Source organism: Equus przewalskii, chromosome 10, assembly GCF_037783145.1.
Source record: "Equus przewalskii isolate Varuska chromosome 10, EquPr2, whole genome shotgun sequence".
NCBI lineage: Eukaryota > Metazoa > Chordata > Mammalia > Perissodactyla > Equidae > Equus > Equus przewalskii.
Genome location: NC_091840.1, coordinates 33681609 through 33699519, shown reverse-complemented (window position 1 = coordinate 33699519; position 17911 = coordinate 33681609). Strand labels below are relative to the sequence as shown.

The window sequence follows — 17911 nt, the reverse complement described above, 5'->3', positions numbered from 1 at the left end:
CTTAAGTATTCTTGAGATGAAAATCCATTTCCGTGTTCTTCTGTTATGTACTTGGCATGATACAGTTACCTTAGGTTTAAAAAAAAAAAAGTTGTTTTGGTTTGTCTTTGTGGTTCAAGTGATAGGTGCTAAAACAAAAATATTTAAGGTGAGAGAAACAGGTCACAACAAAATTGGATTACAAAAGGGGAAATTTCCTATGCATGGTTAGGTTCCTCTGTGTTAATAGCTCTTTTTCTCCCCCAAGACTATCTTGCTCTCCCCTTTGGAGGATCAGGAATTTCCATCGAATGCAAACTATCGTTTCTTTTCCTGTCGTCACTCTTTGGATGACAGCCTACTTCACTGATACAGTATAGCCATCCACAGTTATTAATAGATCACGTTATAGCCACCCACAGTGGGAGTGTTGTGGTTTAAAATCTGATTTTCTGGATTTTTTATGTCTCAAAGTTGAGGTTTTATGGCCTTGATATAACCCACCTGTGCAGTGTTTCATGTTCATTTCCCCTGACCCACACTGGCCAAAGCTTCTCAAAGTCCTTTGCTTCCTCCTTTTCCTAACAGTTGAAGGCACTGAAACTTGTGAAGTGACTTGTATGGACCTTGAAGGTGATAATGGGCCCATGTAAGAATTTATGGTAATTGGGAAGTGAATGTAGTGTGTCATCCTAACATCCCACTCTTCCTTTACCTAGAACTTAAGAAACTAGACAATTATTTAAGGGCACTTTTATTTCCCTTTTGATCTTTATACACTTCACAGGACATAATCCCAATAATTACTATACCAGCTGCCCAGAATATGAAGTTTCCAACTCTGAAAGCCACATAGCTTTCTGATCTCTTGCAAGAAGCCATTTTTCCTGAAAACCTTCTTTTAGGGGGATCCTGATATTATTTCTAAATTCAGTATATCCCTAAGAACTACAATGATGCTAGGGCAAATTTTGGTAATAGCTACATGTTAAGTGGCCCTAACTCTCCATGGTTAATTTCAACAATTAGCATTAGTTAGCAGTTAACTTCGACATAAGCAGCATGACAGCACAACTTCAAAGTCTAAGGTCAGTGGAGCCTGTGGGCAGAACACTCAAGACTGCTGCGCCAGTCTTAAAGGTTCTATTTGGTCAGTTTCACAGTTTACACTGGCATGTGACAGGAGAGGAGAAATTGCACCTGTGAATGATGCCACAGTAGCAACTGTTTCTAAATAGAATGTTTATACTGGATTCCAAAGTGATGCAACAGTATGTAACTGAGCGGAAGAGAATTCAATCCTAAATGCATGATTATGGTTGAGGTCATTTCTGAGGCTTGCCTCAGAGACCGATAGCTCCAAGTTCAAAATGCATTCCCAACAGGATGGCCTGCTATGGCTGATTCAAGTAATTGTAATATGTCAGGGCATAGCTGTTAGGATGAATAGTATACTAATTCTGGGAATATGTCATCTTTATTTTCTAGTTCACCTGTACTTAGTGTTTACTCTATAAGGTTCATAATCCTATTTATAGTTCTCAAAGTACAGAAGCTGTGGGGTCTCTAAGACAGTTTCTGGGAGTCAAAACTATTTTCCTAATAAGACATTTTTCTTTTCATTGTGTTGATATTTGCACTGACGACACAAAAGCAATGGTGGGTAAAACTGCTGGCACCTTTCAAAATCAAGGCAGGGGCACCTACTTGAACCAGTAGTCATTGTAGTTTTCACTGCCCTACACTCACACTGAAAAAAAAGTTCCACTTAATGTCCTTGATGAAGCAGTAAAAAAATTATTAAATTTGACCCTTGACTATTTGTCTTAATGTTCTGTGTAACATTAAACACTTCTGGTGCACTTTGAAGTATGACTCGTCTTGAGGAAAAAGATGTGTAGCTGAGTGGTAAGGTGAACCAGATGCTTTTGTCATGGAATCTTTTTACTCGCAAGAACTGACAAAGGTCTAGTGATCCAGACCTAGGTGTTTGGCAGATTATTTCTTCATAAATTAAAGGAGCCAATCACTTCAAGGAAAACAATTGACAGTATTTTGGAAAATTTGTATCTGCCTCTCCTCCAGGATTCCCAAAACTTAAGACTTTTCTGATAAGATCAGTGTTCCTGACAAATAAGATTTTAAAAAATATAATGTGTCAACATTTAGTAGAATTATGTAACTTAGTAAATTAGTATTGCCCACATAATCTGTGCATGAAGGTACAAATCATGCGTGGGTAAAAGATCCACTCAAAGGAAAGATAAGACCAATGAATTTTAATATGACAGTACAAAAACTTTACTTTTATGGTTTCAGATTCCACATTTTAACTAACCCAACTATCTGAAAAGCCTATTTTAGAGTCATGCACCGCATAATGACGTTTTAGTCATTGATGGACTGCATATACAAATGGTGATCTCATGAGATTAGCACCATATAGCCTAGGTGTGGAGTCGGCTATACTATCTAGGTTTGTGTAAGTACACTCCAGGATGTTCACACGACAAAATCGCCCAACAATGCATCTCTCACAACATATCCCCATCGTTAAGCAATGCATGACCATATAGCCCATTATGGATGGTACTTAAATGGCAACTCAGTATCACACATCATAGCACCAAATTAAAAACAGGGCTTTTTTGTTGTTTAAAAAAAAATTTTTGTTTTTTAAAGATTTTATTTTTCCTTTTTCTCCCCAAAGCCCCCCGCGGTACATAGTTGTATATTTTAGTTGTGGGTCCTTCTAGTTGTGGCATGTGGGATGCCACCTCAGCATGGCCTGATGAGCAATGCCATGTCCACACCCAGGATCCGAACCGGCGAAACCCTGGGCTGCGGCAGCAGAGCACGCGAACTTAACCACTTGGCCATGGGGCCGGCCCCTCACCCGCCCCAAAAAATTTCTTAAGTACATCATAAGAAAACCTGTACTGAAGTATTTTAACTTGTTTCTATTAGGGAAGCGAAAAGAGAGAAGAATCATTCCATTGATAAAAACCAGTTGATTCAAAGTATAGGAAAGGTCCAAGAGAACAAATCGTGACTGAAGAGAATGAGCTCCCAGGGACCACTGCTGTTCTTCCTCTTGATTTTGGTTACGATTAAAAAAGGGGGCAGACAGCCAGCAGAAACACAAGTACATCCAGGGCCTGAATAGCACGATGTTTTCACTATGACAAACCAAAAAAGGAAATGGGATTTTCTCACTAATACTATAATTTCCTATAGTTATTTTCTAAGGGAGGAATCAAAGGTGAGGATGGGCAGGACTTCTAAGTTTTTAAAAACCCTTCTGTGGAGCTTATGGTCATTTGCCTGAATTCAAGGCTAGGTAGGGGGCTCTCTAACTCTGAGAATTAACAGTGAAATGAATTTAAAGTAACATTCTTAGCCAAAAGTAGAAAGAGTTGGATTCAAACACTGATTAAAAAAAAAATCAACTTAAACTACTCATAATTTAGGGACCCTAACAGCATGTTAACTACATGCTTATATACTTTTATTTCAAGTTACTATAATTTAACATCCATGATCCGTTCATTTAAATGAAATGCTTAGATAAAAACCTAATGCGCCGCTTGGTTAAAATGATGGAGCTAGCCAAAATGTAGCCCACTATAGTACTAACTGGTTAAGACTACTGCATGCACCTTACTGACTACAGGAACGTACATGATGTAATGCAGTGTTTTCACGTCTCAATCCTCATTCTACTGCTTTCACACCTCCCCATACTGCCTCAGTATCCAATATGAAACTATCAAAACCATGGGTCTTTTGGTTTAACTTTGAGAGGTATTTAATTAAAACTGCCATTCTACATGTTATTTCCACAGTCCAGTAATTTATTTTAAATTTGAGTAATTTCAAATTCCACAAACAAAACTGAAGAACAGCAATATTTTGTTTGAATTCTCTCTTCTGTACACTCAGTGATCTAAAACACCACAATATCCAACATACACAAACCTCAGGGAAGGGTTAGTAAATACACACAGATTGGAATCATGGTGCTCTTTGTTCCTGAATGGAATGGTCCCACAGAAAAAGCACAGGATACAGCACAATATAAGGGCACCTGTTACATATGAAGTGAGCAAAAACACACTAGCATTTTCTATATGCGTAATGAGGAAACCTGCATAGGTTAGAGGGCCTTTGATGCTCATTTAAAAGTCAGGCAAGTTGTCTGTAATGCATTTTTCAAATAATTTGGAGAGCACTGCAATCCAATGAGGATATGCTGATTAGTGTTGTCTTTGTTAGCACTGACAGTCTTGCATGGTCACATACCAATATTTTTGCTTTAGCTTTTCTTTGAATAAAAGAGATTTAAATGCATTTAGACAATACATATTGTAAGCTGTTTACATACAAGAAATTTAAGAGATTCAATATTAGAGTTTTTTTTTTCTTTAAACACTACAGAGTGCAAATCAGGTTCTTCACAACAGATTGAATATTAAGCAATTCTTTAAAGAATGAGGGGGAAGAAAAAAAGCCCAAGTGAATAAAACATTGAAACTATTCCCCTTTGAAAATAAATTCTAAATGATGTGGAATGTGAAATAAGCTTTTAACATAGGTGATCCAAGTTTATAGTTAGAAACAAAAAGTCCTTCATGAAATAAAGGTTACAAAAACATGTGCCTGTTTTTCCCATTATAAACTGAGAAGCAAGTAGAGACGATGTTTCAGTACGAAAATAGGTGACTACAGGATCAGCTCTCCATCTCACATGCTGTACCCAAAGCCAGGCTGTGGCTGCCCATAGGGTGGTGCAGTATAACCATAGCCAAAAGGTGCCTGGGGAGGGACTGCAACACTGGGTCCTGCCGTCAGCATCAACTGGGGCTGACCTAAAGAAGAAAACACAAAGGGGCAGGCACAGGGGGCGAGGAGGTAGGAGAAATTGTTAGCATTGCAGAACTATCACACTCTAATGTCCCCTACTCTAGTGACATCACCAAAACTTCTTTAGAATGAGTTTTGTGAGGGTACTTTTTGACTGTCACAATTTTGGCACGACAGTCACCCTAAGAAGGGTCCTGCCTCAAAAGCCAACTAACAGTGCAGGACAGACAGCCAGAACTAACAGTAACTATGTTACTTCAAATCATTTTAAAGCAATATGCACATGCACGCTTGACAAGACTGGGGAAGACATCTGGCAATAAGCCTAGCACCACATGGTATTTGGTGACAATATAATTAGCACAGGAAAACTTAACTTTTTAATGGATATGCTTTTAACACAACTCAACTTTTAAAGTTAGATTTATATTTCTAATTTAAGCATGTCTAAATGGTAAGGAAACAATGCATTTCTAGCAACAATCCAGTACTAATTTAGTGAAAACAATCAAAAATAACAAGATACATTCAAATATGCATTAGGTATGAAATACATTAAAGCATACAACCTCTTTCAAATACTATGTTAATACTCTTACGAAGGTTAAATAGCTGTTGACCACACACAGAAAATGACCTGTAGAGAACCTGGCTTCTTTAGAGGGAGGAAACACTTAACGCTTCTCCTCACCCCCTGCAAAGAAAAGTTCTCTTTCTCTCTCACTAGAATGCAAAGCTAGAGCTAGACTTCTCCCAGCACAAGTGACTTGATACCTCTCCTTTTTGTGAATAACAACCGATCTTGAAATTCAGACCCCATTTTCAACTGCCTACAAGGACTGTCCATTTAAACACCCTAAGGGCAACCCAAATTCAACAGGTGCCCCCAAATTATTAACCCACCCTATTTTTGTTCCTACTGTTTCTTATTGTTCCCATCTCTAAGAATCTACTTTATCTTCTCCAATTTTATCAAAACTACCCTGTCCTCTAAAGTTCCAAAGTCCTTTTCATCTATAGTAAAAAGGAGATAATGCTATAACAGATTTGTATTACTATGTCCTTTAGCAGGTTGAGATATAAGGCCCTAATTTTATGCCCTCCTCCAAAGAACACCTGGTTATAGTGCTGTAGCCTGTACTGTGCAAATCAATCTGTTCACCAAGAGTGACATGGAAAGGGGGAAGTAGTTCAGACATGTGCATGTAAGAAATTAAATTGTCTTAAATATTCACTGAGAGTTTGAAGATCCTATCTCTCTGGAAAGTTCTCAAATGGAAACTACCCAGTTCTCTGTCCCAGTTAGAATTTAAAGAGAGGACGTGCTCTTTATGTAAAGCATAATAGACAACCTTGGTGTATTCTCTCACCTTTCACACTTCTGAAAATTCAATTCACCATTACTTCTTTCTGAATAATTTATGAATAATCAGTCAGTGACCAGGCAATAGGAAAACTTAGGTTATGATCTTAAGTGACTGAGATTATCTTCCCATTTAAGATTATCTTACTGAATGTCAATGCCTGCTTTAAGACTGTTTTCAGAAAAAAACGACTGTAGAGAGAATTATTCCTTAACTCAGTAAGGCTTTTGCACTTTACAAGTTTATTATATCTCTATTTTGAGGTAGAATCCCTAAAGAATGAAAGGAGAAAGTTTGTCTAATCTATTTCTGTGAGGTTAAGAAGACAGATTACCATAAACAATAGGTTGTGTCTCTGTAGCTTGTTCTTCTTCTTTTCTCAGTGATTCTGAAGCATCTAATTTATCCACCTGGAGAAAAACAGGTAATGTTAATTAGCACCTCAAAAGTATTATAAACCTAGGTTTATGGCAGAAAGTGGAAAAGCCTTAGTATGTTAAATTTGGTCAAAATAAAACAGATTAGAAAGAACATTCTCAGGCCCCCTCAAATTCAATGGCAATGTTCATCCTTCAGTCAAGGTGATTTTTAGCACTGTCATTATAAACCCTCAGGAAGGAGGGATTTATAAATGCCATAAAAGCTCACGCCAGGCTAAAACTGGGCATGCTAGGATGCAGCCAGCCTGAGGGAGGGAGATAACTAGAAGGAACCACTTCTTCAAATGAAGTTTAAACTCTACCAAAGATAATAATAATAATGATAATGAACTCATGACCCAGCAAGACTTCCCTCCCCCAAAGAAATGGTATTCAAAACTGTGAAATGAGTCTAATGAGTGGACAAATACTTGTGCAGAATAAGCTCTCTTTTGCCAATTGTGCACAGTTTCTGTCAATCCTGGTTACAGGTGCAGACTGAAGTTGAAGACTCAAGTGGCTCCATATTTGATCTTGCTATATAAAGACAGGCTGCATGTTTTAATGCTCTATTTGCTAAGAAGCAGGAATGCTAATTTTACCCCAACTTCTTTGAGGAAGATTGTTTTTTGCTTTTAATTAAGCCAAAGAAGTAAACAGCTATTATATGCTAGCTACTCTAAATAAAAGTAGATAGTATCAGACAGAAATAATACTGTAGAGGAGTCTAACTGTATCAGTGAAAAAAAAGAGCTGGAATACACAGGTCTTTCCACTAACTAGTTGCGCAACCTTGACAAACCACTGCACTGACTCTCAAATTTCCTTGTCTTTATTATGAAATGGTTGAATGAGATAATCTGCAAACTTTCTTCTAGGACTCACATGATATCATTCCGTAATTCTGTGAAGAATTGGGGAGAAGTGACATTAGGCAATCTCCATCATACAACTTCTATTTGCCTTTTTAAACTATACTATATTTATCTTTTAAACTGTATTTAAAAGTTGAGTTCTCCCCCAAAGCCTTATAGTTGGTCTATCATTATACCTCAAGCAAAACTAAACTTCAAATCTCGGTGTTATCTGTTACTAGTGGTTTTCAAAGTTGTAAGTGTGCTGGGTGAGATGAGGGGGCAGAGTGCAAGAAGGAACTTTTTATGAATGTTCACTGCATGTTCTTCAAAGAGGTAAATAGTAAAAGATCACTCCCAAAAAAAGACATGCAGACTTCATTGAAAAAGCTATAAAGACTGGATCCTTAAAAGGTTAAAGCCGCCCCTAGTTTCTATTTGAAGCTATTTAAAATAGTGTTTGAATCTTCGCATATGCCATTAGGGATAGGACAGTATTTTACACATATTTTAATTATCTCGTATTAAACATAAATATGTGTCTAATCCATCCTAATTTGTCAGGGAACAAAATTTGAGAAAAGTAAGCTGAGGTAGACTCTAGACACCGCCAGATATACTGTAGTTTTTCTACCTTAGGAACATGGGTTAGTTTGCTTTCGTATACGGTTTTCCTATTTTACAGCCTAATGTTCATGGGTTACAAATTACCCCAATATCAAATTAAAGACTACTATGGAGAATAAGTACCATGAGAAATACCCACTGTTTGGCATCCAAACTTAAAACAAAAATTATTACAGTTATATACTTTAAAGCACAGTTTGTGCCATCAAGAGTCAGATGGAGTTTTGCTAACCTAAACAGTATCCAAGAGTGAGCTAAAGAGGTTATACAAAAAATATACAGATGAGTGTACATTAATGACTTCTAAGAAGAAAAATGAAACAAAAATGCCACAACTGCATAATAAATTTCCAGACTTCCAAGGAAAAGAATCTAAAGTGAAAATGTGTTTCGAAGTTAATGTCTGAGTCAGATGTTGAAGAGAGACGTCCTATTACAGAAGTACAATGAAGACTTAGAAGAGCTAGCAATGTCGCAATGCCCAGGCAGAGACACAGGCAGGAGGGGCACAGGGAAACAACAATGAGAACTCTGAAGGAGTAGTATCAGACTAAGGGAAAAGAATTTGATTTCTCTATATATAATGGGACAGCCTCTGGCACAGCAACATCCAATTTTTGTTTCTACTGACCCAATTTAGATTGCTCAAAAAGAAAAGCAGAGAAGTCTTTTATGAACACAAGCTTTTGTTAAGAGCTGTAACAAAAGTTTCTGATCCTTGGATTTTAAAAGAAAAATTACAGGTAAGCATGTCACTGAGTTCAGTTCCATCTGTACTATTAAATATTCACTAAAATGTAAAAGGCTTTTCCACAAAGACTGCAATATGCTGCAGAGGAAAAGTTAACATGCAGTCAATTATTTTGGTGTATGTGTGCATGAAAAAAAGGCAAAAGTACTGAAGCAAGAAGTGAGATCTGAAGATGACTGTTGCTATACAGGCTCTCAAGAAACACACACAGCCCACAGCAATGCTTTGAGTTTCAAAAGTAGTATGATGTAATTGCAATGACTGTTGTACATGCTTGATTTAAAACAATGCATAACACTGCAGTTCAATTACCTGTTTTTCACACACACGCTTTCTAACTGCCTTGCTTACTAGCTGCTGAAGGGCCTCACACACAATGCATTTTACTCAGGTTTGCCCTAAGTTCCAATGGTGACTCCAGATTGGTTCAACGTAATTGCAAGGCATTGTCCCCCACCCAAATTCTTTTAAATTTGTTTCAACTCTCCTTTACCTTCCCACCCTTTCCTTACCACAATAAGTTTGGTTCATTTATATTGGGATGGAGACAAGCCAATAAAGGAAGCACCAACCAAAAAGTACCTAAATTTGACCTTGGACAAGCCAACGGATGAATAGGACAGCAAATTTTAGGTAGCTTCAGAGGTGTGCCTTATTACAGAAGGTAGATGTTAATATTGCTTCATTATATACAGAAATAATTCATGTCGCATGGCAACAATTATAGCAAGCTACTCTCATGATTAAAAAAGTTTTGATTCCTCTTGAATATGGACTAGCACCATAAGAACTGGACACCTGGAGAAACATGAGGAAAGTCTCTTCGGAAGCAGCTAGTATCTCTTCTATCTACTTTCAGCAAAAAATTAGTAAGAATCAAGAGATCAGAAACTGGATCACAGTCCTTCAATACCAAAAAAAAAATCCCAAAAAGCCGTTTAGGGCATGTATATACAAATATATATTCAGCTACTGTCAGGCAAGCTCACAAAATAAAACCAGAGGCTGTTTAAATTTATTTAGAGTATTAAGAAAATCCTATTATGGTCCAGATACCCTGACAGGGAAGAGAAATTTCCTGAAACTTTGGAATTAATATGGAAACTCACCATGCTCAGTTTTTAATAACATATTTAAGAGAGACTGTGAACCAACTACTGATTAGCCTCCTGCCCTTCCTAAAGCCTATTAGCCGATTAGTAGCAAACATCTACTAACGTCCTATAGCTCTACTGTAGTTATGTTCCAAGGGACTTGCAGAGGCTTTAGTGAAAATTTATTGGGGGCGGGGGGGGGGGGGAAGCAGCAGCAGCAGTGTAGAAAAGGAAGGAAAAAAAATCATGCAAATTCCTTAGACTTAGTCCTCCAGACTTAAAGACGGAAAAGAATCAACTTTCACCTTTTCCTTTATTGCATCAACCTGCAAAGGAATTCAGAAGGTGCAGCTTAGAAAAAAATCAAATTCCATATTGAGCATAAAAAGGTAGAATCAGCAACAAAAGTTTAGGGGAGAAACATCTAACCACTAAAAAAGGTATAAGAAAAGTGAAAATAAAGGGCATACTGGAAGCAAAATTTAGGATATATATTTTTTTAACCTCAGAGCTTATTGCAGAAGAATTTATGCTAGAGTCAGTGTGAAAGAAAGCAGCTTAATCACTAGTAAAATTTACAGCACTTTGGTTAACAGCAGCTTAGAGCCAGGTCTCACAAGCTGGCATTATGCATAAGAAGAGAAGCTATTCTCTCTATGGCTAAGATAAGGCAACTGTTTTTTCTCTTACACTGGACTTTCAGCAGTTTATACACAGAAAATGTTAATTCTTAAAAAATTATAACTGAACAACAATAGTATCTAATTAGATGGTAGCCTAAGGAAATATTCAGTATACTGGGGGTTGTTAGTAGTGCTTTTTCCCCCTTTACTTCGTGATGCTGACGAGATCAGATGTGAAACTCTAATTTTAATAAGCATGTTTTGCTTTAACGAAATGGATCCCTTAAGAACACTTTAAAATGTTCTACAGCAAGAAAGCTAGTAACTGTTGAGGATAGGGTGAGTAAAAAAATTTCTAACATCAAAAAGGGACACTAAATTGAATAGTAAATTTTATAAGATGATTATACCCCCACAGCTTGTTTAATGTGCTTTTAGGAAATGTGTTAATTGTTAACCTATGATATTTTTAAATTAGGGGTTAAACTATCAAAATATTGAGAAAGAGTAACACGATGTTAGGAATATACAAGTAGCTTCCCCAGGGGAAACAGGCATACACATTAAAGTCAAGAACCAACCAAATAAAAGGGAATCTACACTACTAGTTATGGACATTTGCATTAGAAGAACTGATTTGAGACAGATTATTTGGGGGGGAAAAAAAGTTTACCCATGTTTAAAAAAAAAAAAAAGAAAACCAAACATACAATATAGAATACTGTTCACCCTCAGAAATACATTGAGGGTAAACATTCTAAGTCATGTTTGAGTTTGCTTTTCATTCAATGTCATTTGTCAGCTATCAAAAACTTCTGGAAAACAGGAATATTTTATGATCAACTAAATAACTTATTTCCACCAGAGAAAAAACATTAAAAAAATATAAGTATACACATGGAATTTTACTTATCCTCAAGATAATTAATTCTGAATATACTCAGAGGTGCCATTACCTTTGTTAAGTATTCCTTCATGACCTGGATAAAATAGGGCATGGCAAAATCCATGATATTGTGCCTCCAGGCAGTTTCCAGGACAACATCTGGCCTTAAAAGATCATAACAGGTAAAGAGACAAGCTCCAAAGCACTCTCTTTTTTCTTCTTGCAAAAACCACTGTAGGAGCTCTTCAGCCAACTCAGTATCTTTAGATTCAGAGGCATACTGCATTGCATCCTATTCAAAGGAAAGGATGAAGGTCAAACATTAAACTCAAACATACTGAACTGGTAAACTAAGCAATACAATGAAGGGGAAAAAAACCTCTGTTATATCATTTAAATTAAAATTCTGAAAGAAAAGGAAAAGAAAGAACATTCTTTTTTTAAACAAAGAGAGGTGTGACATAAACATAAGACAGCCCCTAGAATCAAGAAATTTGACTTATCATCTCTGCAAATGGAGGCTTAAAGGTAACTCTCATATTCACAAAACTAATACTTTAATAGACCATAATCACTTGTAATATACCATTTTAGGGTTAACATAGATCACTTGGTACTCGGTTTAAAAGCCCCAGCCCCACCAAATTTATTCACCTTGTACAGGCTATCTTTCTTGCATAGCTCTACACTCTGTTTCCAGCGATTGTTGCCTTTGAAGAGGTAAGCAGCAATTCTTCTAAACTCAATGAGTTCATGTTTTTCCAAACGCTGAGCAAGTGAGATATTGTCAAAGTTGTCATAAGCATCTATTGACGTTCGCAGAGCCTTAAAAAGAAAATAAAACAAAGCCATACAAATGCCAAATCAGTGCTTCATTTTAGTTTAAAATTTACGTTCCATCTTCTTGATCAATGAGCTATTACTGTATATGACTGATTATGCCTTGATCAATATACCGTATGGTGTATATATATATATATATGTATGACTTGATCAATGAGCCATTACTGTAATATGACAGCCTAGATTCAAGCATCAAACCACAGAGTTATAACCTGAACAAGTACCAAGGTTCCCCAATCTAATTGTAGAACCCAGTCCTCAAAGGCACTGTGAAATTTCTGAAGGTGCAGTTTTCTTTAAGGTTTTCAGCATCAAGGACTAACTGGAATGGTTATGAAATTAAGAGGGTTTGTAATTTGGAAGGTAAGATTTTTCTCTCTCGAGAAACTCCTGATACAACTCAACATGATACTCAGTCATATAGATCAGCATGGGATCTGAGCCAAAAAGAAAATCAGCTTGACAGTAAAAGAAAAAAGGAAACTAGCTTACACTTAACTTTGATTTTTTTGCGTGTGAAATCTTTCACAAAGGAAAGTTTGTTAAAAAAGAGATGTTAATGTGGTACTGGGCAAGAAAAGTCGTGAATATAGTTAATACCAAGTAAGTTTTTTGGACTAGTTAAGAGATCAAAGACTTTTTCAACCCTAACTACAATCTAAATGTTTAGGGATGAAGTAACCATAACATTTTTTCTCAAGTATTAACTTAGAGAAGATCTGAGCAAAATTCTGCAAACTTGGCACTTAAGGGAAGTCAGATTTATCAATCTTGAAAACCTCACTAAATTTAGATCCCAGGCACGTAAGTACCTACTGTCTACGACCCTATAGGACAATGGGCTTTCTTACTGCAAAACATCCCCAACTTTACAACCCAATCGTAACCTGAGTTTTGAGAATATATGCAAGAACTAAAAGGTCTTACCTGATAATCTTCTTCTGTAATAAAGAGGTTGTTCAGTGATTCGTTCACAGATTTGTTGTTGTGGTTCTGAACTGAACGCAAATATGGTTTCACCAGTGGTAGCTGTTTAACCTTTAAAAAAAGAGTTTGTTACAAACGTAGCTCATCATTAAAGTTCTATGGACAAAAGTTATCCAAGTATGTCTTAGTTCCTTGCTATGACGTTTTGAAGATTTAAAAATCATTACCTTGCTGAAATAATTGACTGCACGAGTATGATCCAACCGTGGAGAAAGAACCATCAGCAAATCATTCAACAACAGAGGCTTGAATTCTAAGTAGAACTGTATTGCTCTGTAGTATAGTTCCACATTGGCAACCTAAAATGGGAAAGACCCATGAGTCAGAGTTATTTCCTAATGAGCTTTCTCTTTCTGAAGACTTGACCTTCTGAAGAAGGTACATACCTTGGTAATGATATCTTTGAACTGTCCTTCTTTCCAGGCATCAGTTGGATGATTCATCATGGTAATTATGGCATTATCATATTCTTCATACTTGTCATACAAAAACACCAGTTCTGCCCAAAGATGAGCTTGTTCTGCAGCTCTCAGCACCTGCACAAAAAAGATTTAATTGCTTTAGATATAGGACTCTAATTCTAGCCAATAGCCTTAAAAAAAAACATATTAGTTTTAGCTACAGAGTTGCCTCACACTGTTAAAGGTGGTTACCTTAGGAATATTCACTCTAGACCAGAACAGCTCCAGGTGCTCCCTCATTTTCTGTGGCTTAAATTTAGAATACAGAATAGCTAATTCGGTAAACATCCCCATATGAGCTCGCTCAAGTCCCAATGCTGCTTCCAACATGGTTATCAGTTCTTCAAAATATCCACGATCCTAAATAAGAGAAATATGCAATTAAAGATAAGAATATGTGGCAAAGGTCTCAATTAATAAAAAAGAGGAATTCCCGTTCATTACCTGATAGTAGTTGATAAGTTCCTCCAATTCATCTGCATGTACTACAATATGAAGCCCACACATCTGAGCGAGACGGAACTCTTTCCCATCTACACAGGCAAAGCAGACCTATAATAAAACATTTGTAAACATGGCTGGTTAATTCAATTAATCAGTTAAAAGAACATTTCTAAATAGCATTTTAATTCTTCACTCAAACTGGTATTTAGAGTACCTCTTTCCATGTTCGAGTACTGTTAGCTTTCCTAGCTCCATCAACAGCTGCCTGATACTCGCCCAGGTGAACCAGGGTAGATGCCAAGCGTCCAAAATTGGAAACATTATTGTACAATAACTTAGCAGCATCATACATTTTTTCATCATAACAACGGTCACCAACCTGGAAAAAGACAATCCATTTTTAGTAAGCCGAAACTCAGTCTTCTCTGCATAGTCACAACTCAATTTAATACTGAAAAAGCAATATTTTTCCTTGGAAATCTTCAGTCGTGATATGTTGACCCTACTAAGCTAATAAAGTTGCTCAATTATTTCTACATGCGTTAAAAAAATCTCAACAGGAAACCCACTTGTTGGATATGAGCATTATTAGGTCCATTGATGAATTCTTCTAATTCTGCAAGGCGGTTTGTTTTAGCCAGTGCAAATATTAATTCTGTCTCCACATAGGACTCTCGAGCCTTCTTACGGGCCATCTGCAAGTATTTCACCAGTTCTTCCCAGTTTCCTAGGTATAGAAAAAGAAAAAATAAATCCAAGTACTAACATCCAAACATTTATCTTTTCACCCAAGTAAATGAGAATTGCTATTAATTTCCTTTTCAAGGAAACAATATAGAGAATAACAAATGTACACAGCGAAATGCATCTAAAACAGCAAAACTTCCACTAATATAATAACTAATAATACCTCTGTATTATCATTGACCAAATGAATAATTAAATTCCCCTTTCCCTTAAAGTTGTAAGATTAGAGAGAGATCAATCAGAATTTTATGAAACTTCAAAACAGAAAACTAATCTTCCCAATGGACCTTTTCAGTTCACAAAATGCAGCCTCTCTATCTAGTCTAAAATGGTGGGTTAAATGTTTTCACAAGTAACCATGCAGTATCTAACTGCCACATAATTCAGAATAAACAGATATCTTAATGCTTAACTTAATCATAGCTTAGGTACATTTTCTGAGGTCACAAACATAAAAGTGGGAAGTCATACCGCTAGTATTGGCAGCCTGAACAACTTCCATGTAGGATGAAGGATCATCTGCTTTGATATAAGAATCAATGGCTTCTTTAACCATTCCTTTCTGCAACTGGGCTTTCGCAAGCTGACTCCAGACTGCAGGTTCATTGCAGCGTTCAGCAAACTCATATGCTCGATCCAAGTTTCCAATATGTTCAATCAAGACCTAGGCAACCAATTTTTGAATTAGGGTTATAGCAAAATGAATCTTACCACATAGCAATTACATTTAAGCAGTTAGAACTTTATTGCTCTTGTATTGCCACAGCAATATCCTCACAGGACAATGCATACACTGAATCAAGAGAAGGCATTAAAGTTAGTAGATCAACTTAGGTAATCTGAAGATTTACCTGCACTGCTGAAGTATTGACATCAAATTTCCGGAAAATAGCAAATGCTTCTTCAAACAGCTCATTGCTGATGGCAATATTGGCGATATCTGGGGCATCATAATTATCCAGGCGGTTAATATACTCCATAACACGTGTACGGTCAGCCTTAATTGCAGTGAGGATGAGGAGGTTTTGCAAATTCCTGTAAGAAAAAAGATTTGAACACACTATTTTAAAAGCTCATTGGTCATAAAGAATAAGCACAGCGGCGTTACGAGTTTTTTTTCTCAGGAGGTGTGGTGAGAAGAGGAGAGTATTAGAAGAGTAAGAATTCAGACAACATTCTCTAATCTTTGTCTCTTTGTTCTTTCCCAAACTGACAGGCCATAATCAAAGACTGAATATAAATAGCCAATGGACCCCTCTTATAGCATACCTGTGTTCACTGAATACAGAGTTATCAAGGACAATTTTCTCCAGCAGTTCAATGAGTTCATTTGGAAGGTCTGCAGTCATAAAAGCCTTGACAGTTACTGACACTTCTTCAGGGTCCTGAGTCTCAGACAAGGCTGTCTGCACGACCTACAGAGGACACACAATAAGCAAGTACTGAGAATCAAGGTGGTTTTGAAGATACTATCTAACAAGAATAATTTGGCCTCTCAGTAGAAAACTTAAAATAGGTAGGAAAGAATGAAGGAGAGAAAATACCTTTAAATTTACCACCCACCCAAAAGTCTTTCTAAACAAATCCACATCTATCTATACCATGTGTACTTTCATTCTGTTGAAAAATCACCCTAATCATATAATTTCTATCTTTTCCCTGATTTAAACATTATCCATACTAACTACTCATTATCACTTTAATGGCTACATATAATTCAACTACATAGACGTGGCATCATATACTCAGTAATTCCTCTATTTTTGGTTCCCAGATGCTGCAACGAATATTTTTTCCAGGAAGCTTTGTATCTACTTGAGAATCTTCCTTAGAAATGCTTCCTGGGGGCCGGCCCTGTGGCCCAGCGGTTAAGTTCATGCACTCCACTTTGGCAGCCCAGGGTTTTGCTGGTTCAGATCCTGGGCGCGGACATGGCACCGCTTGTCAGGCCACGTTGAGGCGGGGTCCCACATGCCACAACTAGAAGGACCAACAACTAAAATATGCAACTATGTACTGGGGAGATTTGGGGAGAAAAAGCAGAAAAAAGCCAAAAACCAAAAAACCCCCACAAAGATTGGCAACGGTTGTTAGCTCAGGTGCCAATCTAAAAAAAAAAAAAATGCTTCCTAGGAAAACAGTGAAAAATTAATAGCCTTCAACCTATTCTCTTCCATATTTGGATTGCTACCAGGAGAATTTAAGAGCCATCACTACAACCTTTAATTTTTACAGTTTTAAAAAAATGTTTTAAATTTTCTATAGTTATAAGCCCACATCTCATTAGCAGTTCTATGCTTACTGGGGAGATTTAACATTTACCCACTTGGTCTTCCGTATTTTCTCATCAATTCTTACCCTTTACTGACTTACCATTGTCTTGAATGTTTCTAATCACTTTAGTCACTTCTCAGGTACTAATCATAGCAATTCTTAATCACTTTATTAAAAATGTTTAATTTCCTGTTTTCCATTTTAACTATGATGCACTGAGAGTTTACATAATTAAATTTTCTCTTTGGGATGTATTTTCTTGGGAGAAATGTATTGTACTTTTGTTAACATTTATTATATAAATATTTTTAGTATAACTTTTATTTTCTTCTACATTTTACAGCCTTCTCTCAGTTAAATATGATCCATTTGAGTGTATTTCTGTATATGATGAGGGAAAAGATTTTATTCCTAGTTAAAAAGATAAGTCTTAAACACATTTGCCAATTTTACCTGGTCAATTAGGGGTCTCCTGTAAGGATTGCTTTCCAGCAGCACACTACCCCACAATTCTGGATCCTTTCTGCGTACCAGATAGCGGGAAAGACTTTTGAAGAGGGAATTCTCATTGCAAACCTAAATAAGATATCAAACATTAATTTCAAGGTAAAAAGCAAAGACTTTTTATAGACTGACTTTACTTTTAAAGGTTATCTCCTATCATTTATACACCGTGTATTGATTTATAGGAAAAA

General features: G+C 36.6%; 1 protein-coding gene across 2 annotated transcripts in view; it reads right to left on the bottom strand.

Moving 5' to 3' along the window:
- Nucleotides 1-3812: 3812 nt before the first annotated feature.
- Nucleotides 3813-17911, bottom strand: part of CLTC (clathrin heavy chain) — a 63928-nt gene continuing 49829 nt past the window's right edge. The window contains exons 18-33 of one of the 2 annotated variants that reach the window (XM_008541420.2): nt 17670-17792; nt 16212-16357; nt 15794-15977; nt 15414-15606; nt 14765-14922; nt 14410-14574; nt 14196-14303; nt 13944-14111; nt 13677-13826; nt 13458-13589; nt 13231-13341; nt 12115-12285; nt 11531-11752; nt 10257-10277; nt 6541-6616; nt 3813-4847 (exon numbers count right to left, since the gene is read on the bottom strand). In XM_008541420.2, the coding sequence (XP_008539642.1) occupies nt 4723-4847; nt 6541-6616; nt 10257-10277; nt 11531-11752; nt 12115-12285; nt 13231-13341; nt 13458-13589; nt 13677-13826; nt 13944-14111; nt 14196-14303; nt 14410-14574; nt 14765-14922; nt 15414-15606; nt 15794-15977; nt 16212-16357; nt 17670-17792 (2253 nt within the window). In that variant the 3' untranslated portion in view covers nt 3813-4722. The remainder of the gene's footprint in view (nt 4848-6540; nt 6617-10256; nt 10278-11530; nt 11753-12114; nt 12286-13230; nt 13342-13457; nt 13590-13676; nt 13827-13943; nt 14112-14195; nt 14304-14409; nt 14575-14764; nt 14923-15413; nt 15607-15793; nt 15978-16211; nt 16358-17669; nt 17793-17911) is intronic. The other variant, XM_008541427.2, reaches the window with a different exon arrangement.